Source organism: Bison bison, unplaced genomic scaffold, assembly GCF_000754665.1.
Source record: "Bison bison bison isolate TAMUID 2011002044 unplaced genomic scaffold, Bison_UMD1.0 scf7180017864037, whole genome shotgun sequence".
In the NCBI taxonomy this organism is placed as follows: domain Eukaryota; kingdom Metazoa; phylum Chordata; class Mammalia; order Artiodactyla; family Bovidae; genus Bison; species Bison bison.
The window spans coordinates 1,894,958-1,910,021 of NW_011494609.1; the positions used below are offsets into that span (position 1 = coordinate 1,894,958).

Sequence of the window (15,064 nt, forward strand, 5' to 3'; positions counted from 1 at the left end):
CCCGGGTCTGGCACACTTCGGAGTTTCCCTGGGCGGGTGCGTCCGGGTCAGGTGGGAGCAGCCAGGTGCATCCTCCGCCAGGTGCGTCCCCCTCCAGGTGCATCTCGCTTGCGCGGCTGGCTGCTCTGCAGCGGCGTCCGCCGGGGTTGCCGCCGCGGTTGGGGGGCGTGCAGGGCCCCTGGGCTGCAGCGCGCAACCGTCTGGCCCCTTGGACATCCAGCCCGGCCGGGGGCTTGAGCTGTGACTTCGCACTGCGGTCCGAGGAGCTCAACCATCAGACTATGCTTTTCTCGCTTGTAAGAGGAATGCAAAGGTCTAGGGCCATAAAGGCAGCTGTAACCTTGGAAGCAGAAATACACTCTGTAGGCCGAACAAAAGTTACTCGTTTTTCTGGTTTTGGGGACGGAAGGAATTGCATTTTAAAATGCAAATTAAAAAAAAATCTTAACGGTGCCATGAACAAGTTTTGTGCCATAGCCTCTTAATGTCCTCGGGCGCCAGTTTCCTTATTTGCCAAAGGAGAATGCAAGGTTTTTCTCCCTCTAACTCGGGCAGTCTCAACCCTTACTGTAACTAAATCAGAATCCATCGCTCTGGAATATACGCTGACCGGGGTTTCATACCTAGAGCCCCCTGTGATTCTGGCCGCTGTGCAGCCGGGTTGAAATCGCAGCCAACTCTCTTGAGTATGTGTAATAAAATTGAGAGGAATGGTTGGTCACGTGAATGCAGCGAGGGCTCAAAAGGGATGCTTAAAGCCTTTGGGGGCAAGACCATTGAGGAAACTTCATGTTTACACAGATGCAAGATAATTTAGTCATCTCCAGATTATTAATTACAGAGGGAAGAAGCTACGTTTATAGTGCAGGAATCTGATAGTCCCTGTCCTAACCAAGACCTGCGGTGAACCACCTTACCGCCACAGTTGACGCGTTCTGGCACAATAATAGAGGATTCTGGTAGGGAGGACTGAAGACACGACCCAGCTGTGTGGTGTTCTGCCGAAAATGCCTAACTGCACTTAGTTCACAGGGAAATAGGCATGTTCACAATTGAGAAACATTCTGTCCATTTATTGGCCTGGATTCTTCAAATGTGTCAGTGTCATTAAAAGGACAGGACATTTTTTTTTAAGATTCAAGAGATGACAGGGATATAACAACCAAATATGATACCTAATTTTTGATAAATTTGAATATGGGGTATATGTTAAATAAGAGCTTTAAATTCCCCCAGTCTAATGTTCATATTTCAGTTATGTGGGCAACTGCTCTACCTGCTGAAGTATTTAGGAGTGAAGTGTAATAATAACTAAATTTTAAATGGCCTGGTCATAAATTGTGTGTGTGTGTGCGCGCGGGCACATGCATGTGGGGAGAAAGAAAGCAACAGAGAAAGAAAGCCAACATACTAACAGTTGCTGACTCTGCTTGAAAGCCTTATGGGTCTAATTTGATGTCTTAAAAAAAAAAAAAAGGCTTTATTGAGATCTAATACCATAAAATTCACTCTTTAAAGTGTATAATTGAGTGGTTTTAATATACTCAAGTTGTGCAACCATCACACCTGTCTAATCTTAGAACATTTTTATCACCCCTCCCCAGAAGAAACACCACACCCAGAATCCATCATTCCTCATTCCCTCTCTCTCTTAGACCCAGGCAATCACAGACCTGTTTTCTGTCTCAATGGATTTGCCTAATTAGGACATGGTCATGTATATAGGATTGTATAGTCTGTGGTCTTTTGTGACTGACTTCTTTCACTTATGCATGAACTTTGAACACATTATGCTGTTGTAGCCGATATCAGTTCCTCATTTGTTTTCATGGCTCAGTAGTATTCTGTTGTGTGGATACGTCACATTTTATTTATCATTCATCTGTTGATGGACATTTGGGTTGTTCTCACTTTTTGACTATTATGATTAATGCTACTTTGAGCAGCATTAATCTAATACAGGTTTTTGTGTGAACATGTATTCCATTTCTCTTGGATATATACCTCGGAGTGGATTTGCTGGGTAATATGCTAACTTTGGCTCAGTGGTAAAGAACCCACCCATCAGTGCAAGAGATGCGGGTTCACTGTCTGGGTCAGGAAGATCCCTGGGGAAGGAAATGACAACCCACTCCAGTCTTCTTGCCTGGAAAACCTCATGGACAGAGGAGCCTGGCGGGCTGCAGTTCATGGGGTCGCAAAGGTTTGGGCGTGACTTAGTAACGCAACAAATGCTAACTTTATATTAGGTATTTAAGGGCCTTCCAAACAGTTCTCTGAAGCACCTGCACAGTTTTACGTTCTTAGCGTTAGTGTGTGAGGGTTTCAGTTTTCTCGGTACTTTGTTTTCTCTTAACTTTTCTGTAGCTTGGAAAATACCAAAAGCAAGAATTGGAAAGACTTCCCTGGTGGTCCAACTGTTAAGATTCTGTGCTTCCACTGCAGGGGTCAAAGGTTCAATCCCTGGTCAGGGAACTAAGATCCCGCATGCTATACACAGCAGCCAAAAGGTAAAAAAATAAATGAATTTTGAAAAGGGGGGTGAGGCAGGGACAGGCAATATGTACATTTAGTTTTAGTACTTATTATTTTCATTCAAAAGGTAACACATTTTATTCCGAGATGTTACAGCAGCTGGGATGTTTTCTGTGTTTTAAAGTATGGTAGAAGTAGCAAAAGTTCAGTTCAGTTGCTCAGTTCTGTCCGACTCTTTGTGACCCCATGAATCGCAGCACGCCAGGCCTCCCTGTCCATCACCAACTCCTGGATCTTACTCAAACTCATGTCCATGGCGTCGGTGATGCCATCCAACCATCTCCTCCTCTGTCGTCCCCTTCTCCTCCCGCCTTCAGTCTTGGCATCCGGGTCTTTTCCAGGGAGTCAGTTCTTCGTATCAGGTGGCCAAAGTACTGGAGTTTCATCTTCATCATCAGTCCTTCCTATAGATGGTGTATGCATTACTAATACCAGACATCAAAAATCAAGAGATGCTGTGAAACGGAAATTCCTCGGAACATGGGCACCCGAGTCCGTTTCTGTGCTTTTCAGGCTCTTAGTTACTATGGAAGCATGTGAGAATGGTTTTGGTTCTGTGGACACCGAGAGCCTAAGTTATACTGGGGTTTTAAAATTGTCATTTAGGTGGTTTTCCTCGAAAAGGATGCTCATTCAAGGTGGTGGCATTCGGTTTTTTCTCCCCCCACAAATCACAATTGAATCATTTAAAAAATATATGTATATAAACACAGGATTTTACAGAAGGCTGGGAAGTGAAAAGTCGGGTTCCTCCTCTTTCTGGCCCTTTTTCTGTCCTTGGAGGGATCCGTTGACTGTGTGTGTGCTTGTGCCAGACATTTCCCGTGAGCAGTAGTGGCACGTGTACGCAGACACGCATGCAGATGCAAAACTTAATCTTTTTGCTGAACCGTGTAGCCTGGCTGTTTACGCCTTTCCATATGATCACATCGTCATCAGTTCATTCTTTTTAGACTGTTAACTTAAAGCAGATTTATTCAATCCGTGTCTGTGGATCTCCTGATAGATGTAAACACACCGTCACCTGTGCTCCGGGGGTGTGTCTCTGTGGTAAGGGAGTGCAGAGGAAGGTGTAGTTGTTTGTGGGGGGTTGGGGGCGGGGGGCAGGGCCCTTCTGGAGCTTCATTGAGATGGTGAGGCTCCAACCTAGTGTTGAAAGCTAAGTGCTGGGCCGGGGTCTCCTTCCGCCCCACCCCCCACCCCGCCTCCCCCCCACCCTATTTGTTTCCAGCAGAAGAAAGACAACAGAAGCAAAGAGAGCAGGACCTGGGGGACACTGGCAAAGCCATCCAAGTCCACACATTGGCTTCTCTTATTCTTATTTCCCCACCTTCTACAGCTGCTCATCCTCATCTCATTTGTCGGTGACTTTTTAAAGAGACTTTGCTCCTTTGTCTTTCCGGAATAAAATTTGTTTTCTTTTCCTTGGGTTTATTCCCCTCTTCTCATGTTTATTGTTTGTTTGTTTTCATATTTTAACTTCATAAATCTGGCTGTTTGGCTTACTAAATTGTGGCCCTTTTAAAAAAAGCAGGCCTTTTTTCCCCTAAGTGCACCTTCTCCAGATCTTAATTCTCATCTGGAGGATGAGTCTGAGCCTGCTCAGAGACTTTGTCGTGAGAATTAAAAGAGATAATGTTTGAAGATATTTACTACAGGTTCAGACCCAAGTGAAGTGAAAGTTGCTCAGTCATGTCCAGCTCTTTGTGACCCCATAGACTATACGGTCCATGGAATTCTCCAGACCAGGATACTGGAGTGGATAGCCTTTCCCTTCTCCAGGGGATCTTCCCAACCCAGGAATTGAACCCAGGCCTCCTGCATTGCAGACAGATTCTTTCCCAGCTGAGCTGTGAGGGAGGGGTCAGATGGTAGGTGGTGGTAGCACCAGGCTTTTCCATGACTTCAGAGTCACTGATGTAAGTCACACTGTTCATGCACCTCACAAATGGCATGGTCCGTGCTTGTCAGATGCAGTAGTGATTGCTGGATGTGTCCCCACTGCAAACTGGGTGTGACTTTGGCATCCCCATGTACTTCTTTGCTCAGTGCAGTAGGTGTGTTCTTGAACCAAAAGTTTGACTCAAATGCATTGTACATTACACTGTATTTTCAGTGTACTAGAGGAGCTTATTGCTTCAAAGAACCCTGTGGTAAATATTTTTGTAATGTAAATATGGTTCGTTTGTTTTTATAAATTCGAAATGTTTTACATTCTGAAATCCTGGCCCACATACTCATGAAAATGACACTGTTCAATATTACGGGTTGTGAAAAACATCAATGGGAGATTTACTGCTCAGCATAGCCAGGTTGCGGTGATGAGGAATTTGTGCACAGTGGGCTGATTACTGTTACTACAAGAACATCTAGGTTTGCATTTTGTCTTACTGGCTTTCATATAATTTCTTGTTTAAAAAAAAAAAAGATTAAAGAGGAAAAATCCTTATTATGCCAGTTCATTATTTTGAAGAAAAATTGCAAAGCTAGGATGTTGTGGGAAAAGCCTCAGTATTCTGCTGGATTCTTGATACATTAATGGTCAGTTTTAGTGACTGCTGGTGCAGATCCTTGGGGTAGGACTTTGACCTAGGAGGAATGTCGGGATAATTTTGAGGGAGGTGTGAACCCTTTAAGGAACGCAGTTATCCAAACCTCAAGTGAGTCTTTTTTCTCACTAATTATCTAATGCTCCCGAAAAGGCTTGTCTTCTCAATCGTATCCCAGCCCTTATGTAATGCATGAGAAGTATTTCAGAGTTACCAAGGCTGTTTGAACCCTGGGTCGCAGCGAGAGTGCTCATTAGTGGCCCGTTTGGTGTTATTTGCAGCAAATTCTGTCCTGGCCCGAGGATTACTGATCAAGTTCCCTAACTTCAGATTATACTACAGAGCTCCAAAACAGTGTGGTACCGGCCCAAAAACAGAAATACAAACCAATGGACAGGACAGAACGCCCAGAAATAAACCCACACACATATGGTCAATTAATCTGTGACAAAGGAGGCAAGAATATTCAGTGCAGAAAACAGTCTCTTTGATGAGTGGTGCTGGGGAAACTGGACTGCTACATGTAAAAGAATGAAATTAGAACATTTTCTAATATGATACCCAAAAATAAACTCGAAATGGATTAAAACCTCAATGTTAGATGGATACTATAAAACTCCTAGAGGAAAACATAGGCAGAACACTCCTTGATGTAAATCTCTATAATATCTTTCTGGATCTATCTCCTAGAATAATGGAAATAAAAACAAAAATAAACAAATGGGACCTAATTAAACTTATAAGCTTTTGCACAGCAAAGAAAACCATTTACAAAAAAAAAAAAACCTACAGAATGGGAGAAAATATTTGCAAATGATGTGAATAACAGATTCATCTCCAGAATATACAAACGTCTCATAGAGCTCAGTATCAAAAAACAACCCAACCAGAAAATGGGCAGAAGATCTAAATAGACATTTCTCCTCAAAAGGCACGTGAAAAGATGGTCAGCATTGCTAATTATTAGAAAAATTTGAATCAAAACTACAATGAGATTCTATCTCACACCAATCGGAGTGGCCATCCTCAAAAAGTCTACAGGTAGCACACCTGGAGAGGGCGAGGAGAGACGGGAACCCTCCCACAGCATGGGTGGGATTGTAAACTGGCGCAGCCACGATGGAGAACAGCATGGAGGGTCCTCAGAAAACTAAAGACAGAGCTGTTCTGTGGTCGAGCAGTCCCGCTCCTGACCGCATATCCAGAGAAAACCATAATTTGAAAAGATGCATGCCCTCCCAATGTTCCTTGAGCACTATTCTCAATAAGACATGGAAGCCACCTAAATGTCCATCAACGCTGGTAGATATATAACTATGGAATACTGCTACTACTGCTGCTGCTGCTAAGTCACCTCAGTCGTGTCCGACTCTGTGTGACCCCATAGATGGCAGCCCACCAGGCTCCCCCGTCCCTGGGATTCTCCAGGCAAGAACACTGGAGTGGGTTGCCATTGCCTTCTCCAATGCATGAAAGTGAAAAGTGAAAGTGAAGTCGCTCAGTCGTGTCCGGCTCTTAGTGACCCCATGGACTGCAGCCCACCAGGCTTCTCCATCCATGGGATTTTCCAGGCAAGAGTACTGGAGTGGGGTGCCATTGCCTTCTCCGATGGAATACTACTCAGGCATAAAAAGAGTGAAAGAATGCCATTTGTATAACATCAGTTCAGTTCAGCCACTCAGTCGTTTCTGACTCTTTGCAACCCCATGGACCGCAGCATGCCAGGCCTCCCTGTCCATCACCAACTCCTGGAGCTTACTCAAGCTCATGTCCATTGAGTTGGTGATGCCATCCAACTGTCTCATCCTCTGTCGTCCCCATCTCCTCCCGCCTTCAATCTTGCCCAGCATCAGGGTCTTTTCCAGTGAGTTGGTTCTTTGAATCAGGGGGCCAAAGTATTGGAGTTTCAGCTTCAACATCAGTCCTTCCAAAGAATATTCAGGACTGATTTCCTTGAGGATTGACTGGTTTGATCTCCTTGCAGTCCAAGGGACTCTCAAGAGTCTTCTCCAGCACCACAGTTCCAAAGCATCAATTCTTCGGTGCTCAGCTTTCTTCACAGTCCAACTCTCACATCCATACATGACTACTGGAAAAACCATAGCCTTGACTAAATGGACCTTTGTTGGCAAAGTAATGTCTCGCTGCTTTTTAATATGCTGTCTAGGTTGGTCATAACTTTCCTTCCAAGGAGTAAGTGTCTTTTAATTTCATGGTTGCAGTCACCATCTGCAGTGATTTTGGAGCCCCCCAAAATAAGAGTAACATGGATGGACCTAAAGACTATCATCTGAGTGAAGTAAGTCAGACAGAGACATATATCATGTGATACCACTTTTGTGTGGAATCTAGAAAAATGATACAAATGAACTTATTTACAAAGCAGACTCAGACAGAAAGCAAACCTATGGCTTTATGCAGAGGGATAAATTAGGAGTTTGGGATGAAAATATACATATATATAAAATAGATATTAATGACTACCAAAGACCTATTGTATAGTACAGGTAACTACTCAGTTAACTTGTAATAACCTATAATGGAAGAGAATGTAAGAAAAGAATATATATGTGTAGCTGAATCACTTTATACCTGAAACTAAGACAACATTGTAAATCACTATATTTCAATAAAAATTTTTTAAAAATACTGTCTTTTTTTTTTATTGTCTATATGGAACAGACAGTCTACCCTTCATTCATACGCTGGAGAAAATTCAGGCTCAGAGAAACGGTGCTTTTCTCAAAGTGATGGAAATCATATCTTACCCTTCATCCCACAAACTACAGTGAATGTTTCCTCATAAACAGCTCAAGAAAATGAGCATTGTTTAGGATAAAGAGTCCACCCCCCTCCTTCCAGTTCTAAGCAATGAGACTTTTATTAAATGAAATCTTATCAAATTAGCTTTGTAATATATCAGTTTTAATAAATCTGTTGCTGTTTCAGTCGTGTCCGACTCTGCGACCCCATAGATTGCTGCCCACCAGGCTCCTCCTTCCCGGGGATTCTCCAGGCAGGGACTCTGGAGTGGGGTTAACAAATCTAATATCCATTAAAATAGTTCCTTTTATAAGCAGATAATAGAGCTTTTGCATTTGAAGTGACCCTGCCACCCTGCCCTCCCTGACGCTTCCTCAGTTCACTTCCTCAGTTCCCAGAGTGGCTGCTGAAGCATCGGCACACAGCAGGGGCCCACTGGTTCACAGTTTGCAAGGTGCTAGTTGTAGGATGTAACGGCCAGCCAAGGCCAACCAGGTTGAAGTTTCTTCGTATCAACCCATTTTAGTTTGTGTCGTGCCAAAACCTGCAGGCCCTGTTAACTTTTTTAATGCAGTACAGCACAGCCAGGCTTAAAATGTTCTGCTTTTATTTACTGGAGGATTAAAGTAAAAAAAAAAACAACAACAAGGTAGCTCCCTACACCATACAGATTGTCGGCCCACAGTCCGCGATTACTGAGGTTAACTGGACTGACCATCCATGGGTAAATCACCTGCCAGTTTCCCTCTTGAGTCCTGCTTACCTGAGGTTCTTGGGCCAGGAGAGCCAGCAGAAGCTGGTGGGCTCTGTCCACTTCACTGTTCTCCCGGGGGTTTAAACGTACCCAGGGAAGGGCAGTAGGAGGTTGTCGGTAGCCTTTAACTCTTGATGGGACCCTGTACCTGATTTATCTCTTCTGACTGATGCTCAGAAGGGATTTCTGAGCTCAGAAAGGGCTCTCCCCTGAGGAACTGGGAGGGTTACACCAGCTGTCCTCCCAGCTGTCCGGCAGGTTCTTTGGGTAACTTGGCGTCCGTGCTTTCTCGTGATGCCTGGGCTCCGTTCATCCTCACTACCCTGTCCCCCCTGTGGTGTTCTTACCCATGCTCACGGTTTCACTGTCAGACCGCAGCCATGTGAAGGACACAGATGGTAAAGGTGAAGGTAGCCACGTGAAAGTAGCTCAGATGGTAAAGAATCTGCCTGCTATGTGGAAGACCCGAGTTCGATCCCCTGGAGGAGGAAATGGCAGCCACTCCAGTATTCTCGCCTGGAGAATCCCATAGACAAAGGAGCCTGGTAGGCTACCTACCGTTCATGGGGTCACAGAGAGTCGGACACTGAGAGACTAACAGTTCCACAGCAGGCACGACATTTGCCAAAACCTGGCCTGCCTTTTGTTTCATAAGAAGAGATCGTTTAAGACTGTTAACTCTAAAACGCAAACATCCCCTTTCAGAAAGGAGTAGGAATCCCATCAGTGGAAAAGTAAGTGGTGCATGGACAGAAATTCCCTCCTTCGATAATAATCGGGGGTGGGGAGGGGAACAACCTTCTTGAAAAAAAAAAAGTGCTTTTTTTTGTTTTGTATATTTCAAAAGAATTTGTTTTTTACATTAAAAGAATTGTTTTAACTTGCTGAGAACAAGTAACAGGGACTGTCAGATGGGAAGGCGTGTTCTCCGCCCCCTTCACTGCTCCGCGCAGTTCCCGGGACTGATGCTCCACGCTCTCAGCCTCCTCCACGGGACGGACGGTGCTCCCCGGAGCTTCAGGGCCCGCCCTTGGCGGGGTGGGGGCGGCCCGTCCTCTCTTGGGCACCGGGCACCCATCCTGCCCTCAACAGCCCTTGGGCCGTGGCGCACCCTCCGCGATGGTCCTGGAGTCTGCCTGCCGCGTGGGTTTGGATGATGCACTGTCCTCACTCATGTGTGCGTTTCCCTCCAACTGGGGTTCAGTTTGGTGGCTGTTGTTCATTCCGTAAGTGAGCGCTGGCTACTCGGAGTGTTCCCTTTGGCCAGCTGCCTGTATTCCACAGTCATTACTTTGCCCTGTAATCAGGCCATCTCAGACGCCTCTCTGGTCAGAGTTCTCCTGAACCTCTTGGGTTGTATAGTCTGGAGTCTTTATATTCACTTAGGCGAGTAGTTCCAAATGAGGTGTCAACGCTGTAAAGTTTCTCTGAGTTTTTATGTTATTGACATCTGAAAGCCGGTCATCCCTATTAACTCGTAATTTTGGGAGTATGTGGTATGTGACCCCTGAAACCACAGTGCACGCCATGATTCGATTTTAATATTCCTGTGCTTAGGACCTTGTATTTATTTACCCTTAACTGAGTGTTCCTTTTTTTAACTGGTATTGGCAATCTCATTTTGCCCCTTTCTTCTAAACTTTTATTCAGGGACTCAGGTTTCTTTTCCAGATTCTCAAGAAAATTTCACAACTAGAAATTTCAGAGATGGCGTCATCAGACAATAGCTGTGATTTTTGTCATCCTGTTTTCCTAAGTACTGAGACCTGTATTTACACCCTACTGAACTAAGAAAAAGCCTGCTTTTTTCCCCACCCTTATTATAACAGCATCAGAATGCAGTACTCAAATATAAGACCCTTGAAAAAAGCAGAGACATTACTTTGTCAACAAAGGTCCATCTAGTCGAGGCCATGGTTTTTCCAGTAGTCATGTATGAATGTTAGAGTTGGACTGTGAAGAAAGCTGAGCGCCGAAGAATTGATGCTTTTGAACTGTAGTGTTGGAGAAGACTCTTGAGAGTTCTTGGACTGCAAGGATATCCAACCAGTCCATCCTAAAGGAAATCAGTCCTGGGTGTTCACTGGAAGGACTGATGCTGAAGCTGAAAACCCAATACTTTGGCCACCTGATGTGAAGAGCTGACTCATTTGAAAAGACCCTGATGCTGAGAAAGATTGAAGGTGGGAGGAGAAGGGGACAACAGAGGATAAGATAGTTGGATGGCATCACCGACTCAATGGACATGAGTTTGAGTAAACTCCGGGAGTTGGTGATGGACAGGGAGTCCTGGTGTGCTGTGATTCATGGGGTGGCAAAGAGTTGGACACGCTGAGCGACTGAACTGAACTGAGAACAGGCTTTGCCTTATTTGTTTTTGGCTGTGCTGGGCGTGTGTTGCTGTGCGTGGGCTTTCTCTGGTTGGAGCGAGGGGGACTGCGCTTCATTGAGGTGCACAGGTTTCTCATTGCGGTGGCTTCTCTTGTTGCCCAGCGCCGGCTCTAGGGTGCGGGCTTCAGGTAGCTGTGGCACTCAGGCTTAGTTTCTCTGCTGCATATCTGGGGTCTTCCTCAACCAGAGATTGAACCCATTTCTGTGAGTTGCAAAAGGAATGTCTGTGCCCTCCTCTGTCCATCAAGGTCCTCTTCTATGGGGCAACTAAAGTCTCTTGATGTCTAGTGATTTCTGTCAAGGTATTTTAGGCATAGACAAGTAAATACATATAAAGGTTCTTTTTCTACCCCCTTTTCACAGTGGTGCAATATGAAAGTGAAAGTTTCTCAGTCATGTCCGACTCCTTGTGACCGCATGGACTCATGGAATTCTCCAGGCCAGAATACTGGATTAGGTAGCATTTCCTTATTCCAGGGGATCTTCCCAACCCAGGGATCGAACCCAGGTCTCCCACATTACAGGTGGATTCTTTACCAGCTTAGCCACAATTCAGTTGCTCAGTCGTGTCCAACTCTTTGCAACCCCATGGACTGAAGCACACCAGGCCTCCCTGTCCATCACCAACTCCCAGAACTTGCTCAAACTTGTGTCCATCGAGTTGGTGATGCCATCCAACCATCTCATCCTCTGTCGTCCCCTTCTCCTCCTGCCTTCAATCTTTCTCAGCATCAGGGTCTTTTCCAGTGAGTCAGCTCTTTGCATCAGGTGGCCAAAGTATTGGAGCTTCAGTATTGGAGCTGGCCAAAGTATTGACGCTTCAGCATCAGTCCTTCCAATGAATATTCAGGACTGATCTACTTTAGGATGGACTGGTTGGATCTCCTTGCAGTCCAAGGGACTCTCAAGAGTCTTCTCCAACACCACAGTTCAAAAGCATCAGTTCTTCGGTGCTCAGCTTTCTTCACAGTCCAACTCACACATCCATACATGACTATTGGAAAAACCATAGCTTTGACTAGACGGACCTTTGTCAGCAAAGTAATGTCACTGCTTTTTAATATACTGTCTAGGTTGGTCATAGCTTTTCTTCCAAGGAGCAAGTGTCTTCATTTCATGGCTGCGGTCACCATCTGCAGTGATTTTGGAGAAAAGGAAGCCCAAAAACCATGACCCATGACCTTTCTCTTAAAGACACAGGTTGTCTGGCAGGCAGAAAGTGCCTTTCTGGAAGTGGTGGTGGTGGTGGTGGTGGTTTAGTCGCTCAGTCATGTCTGACTCCTTGTGACCCCACAGACTGTAGCGCACCAGGCTCCTCTGTCCATGGGATTCTCCAGGCAAGAATACTGGAGTGGGTTGCCATTTCCTTCTCCAGGAGATCTTCCCAACCCAGAAATCGAACCCGTTGTGCAATATGTAACCTTCAAAAAAAAGAACATACAAGTACTAATGTGAATGATCTCCCGAGATATCATTAAAGGCAAAAAAAAAAACCCACAACCTACTGTTTTCCTGTTGTTGGAATTTAGGTTGTTTACATTCATTTTAGTACAGTGTTTCAGTGAGTAACTACTATTCAGTCAATTCAGTGTGCAAATATATCTGAAGAAAGCTCCTGAAAGTGGAATTGCTGCGCCCGGTGTTGATACAATGTTTCCGGTATTGCCTAGTGGCTGGTCTAGCAGATTCTCAGCTCCTCCCTCCCTGGTGTACCCTTCCCCACTGCAATATGGCCACATTTTTTATCTTTGCTAATCTGATAGGGGGAAATGGTGCTTAGGATAGCTTTGATGATCTTTTCTCACAATGTTACTTTTGAAATTGAGCATTTTTTCATGGGCTTACAAGCAATTAGCGTTTCTTATGAACTGTATTCATAATATTTAGAATGGAATACTTTTCTGGGAGGTTACGCAGCAATGGCACCCCACTCCAGTACTCTTTCCTGGAGAGTCCCATGGACGGAGGAGCCTGGTAGGCTGCAGTCCATGGGGTCGCTAGGAGTCGGACACGACTGAGCGACTTCACTTTCACTTTTCACTTTCATGCATTGGAGAAGGAAATGGCAACCCACTCCAGTGTTCTTGCCTGGAGAATCCCAGGGACGGGGGATCCTGGTGGGCTGCCGTCTATGGGGTCGCACAGAGTCGGACACGACTGAAGTGACTTAGCAGCCTATGATGTTGTGTATTTGTTTTGGCTGTGCTGGGTCTTCTTGCCGCATGGGCTGCCCTCTGGGTGCGGTGCGTGGGCTTCTCAATGCAGTGGCTTCTCCGGTGGGGCGTGGCCTCTAGGGCGCTCCTGGTTCAGTGGTTGCAGCGTGTGAACTCCGTCGTATCGGCCCCTGGGCTCCAGAGCGCATGCGCAATAGTTGGGGCGCTTGGGCTTTGTTCCTTTGCAGGGTGTGGGATCTTCCCAGACCAGGAATCGAACCCGTGTCTCCTGGCATTGGCTGGCGGTTTCTTTCTTTGCCACTGAGCTACCAGGGAAGCCCAAGGTGGTTTGTTTTTTTATTTCTTATAATATTAGAGAAATTAGCTTTTTGCCTATTATGTTGCATTATTTCCCTAGTTTATCATTTATATAAGCATTGTTGCTCATAATCACTTTTATGTAATAAACTATTTTTGGTTTGGCAGTCATATTTATTATTCAGAGTTTTGAATCATTCTTAGAAAGGCGTGTCCCACTTTGAGGTGATAAAAATCATTTTCTGGTTTCTTCTAAAGTTTTGGTTATTCAGGTGTTTGTATTTAGAACTTCTTGTGTACAAAGGTTTTCAGTAAGAATCCCACTTAATTTTTTTCTTTTTTTTGCCAGTTTTCTGGCCGCTTTTTATCCCAGATCTCTGGCTAGTTTTCCAGTATTATTTAGTGAATAAATCCTTCTGGATTTAAAGTGCTTCATCATCTGTTAAATTCCTCTATAATCTGGGTCTATTTCTGGGGTTTCCCTCTTGTCCTATTGATCTTTCAGCCCACATACGCCCTGCCCCACACTTTGTAAGTTATTGTGGTGTTACAGTATCTCACCGGGCTAGTCCCCCTCTTTCCTCCTCATTTTAGAACCTATTTATTATTCCAGGTGAATTTAAAAATCAGCTTTCTAATCTATCTTACAATACCATACCATGCCCTTCCAAAAAAAGAAAAGAAAAATTCTGATGTTGTCTTCTTTGGATTATGTTACCTTTATAGATTGAAAGTAGACACGTTAAGAGTGATAAAACTTCAAAAACAGGATATGACTTTCCATGTATTTCTTTTGTGCTCTTCAACTATATTTGAAGTTTTCCTCTTATCAGGGTTTTATTCATTTCCTGTTAAATTGATTTATATATTTTAACTTTTGTTGCCTTTAAAAAGATGATTTTATTATGTATTTATTTTGGCCACACTGAAGGCTCTTTGTTCCTTCCGGCTTCTCTCTAGTTGCAGTGAGCAGAGGGCTACTCTGTAGTTGCGGTGTGAGGGCTTGTCATTGAGGTGATGTCCCCTGTTGCAGAGTACAGGCTCTAGAGCAGCGGGCTTGAGTCACTGTGGCTCAAGGACTCTGTAGTTGCAACTCCCAGGCCCTAGAGCACAGGTTTAATAGTTGTGGCACACAGGCTTGGCTGCTCTGAGCATGTGGGATCTTCCCGGACCAGGAGCTGAGCCCATGAACTGTGGTGTTGGAGAAGACTCTTGAGAGTCCCTTGCACTGCAAGGAGATCCAACCAGTCCATCCTAAAGGAGATCAGTCCTAGGTGTTCATTGGAAGGACTGATGCTGAAGCTGAAACTCCAATACGTTGGCCACCTGATGCCAACAACCGACTCATTGGAAAAGACCCTGATGCTGGGAAAGATTGAGGGCAGGAGAAGGGGATGACAGAGGATGAGATGGTTGGATGGCATCACCGACTCAATGGACATGGGTTTGGGTAAACTCTGGGAGTTGGTGATGGACAGGGAGGCCTGGTGTGCTGCAGTTCATGGGGTCGCCAAGATTCGGACACGACTAAGTGACTGAACTGAACTGAACTGATTGGCAGGCAGATTCTTTACCACTGAGCCACCAGGAAAGCCTTTTTT

General features: G+C 45.0%; 1 protein-coding gene across 1 annotated transcript in view; it reads left to right on the forward strand.

Annotated features, from left to right (window-relative positions):
- Positions 1-15,064, forward strand: part of DSCR3 (Down syndrome critical region 3) — a 33,415-nt gene that overhangs the window by 630 nt on the left and 17,721 nt on the right. The window contains exon 3 of the mRNA XM_010834978.1: positions 98-296. Coding sequence (XP_010833280.1) covers positions 98-296 — 199 coding nt within the window. The remainder of the gene's footprint in view (positions 1-97; positions 297-15,064) is intronic.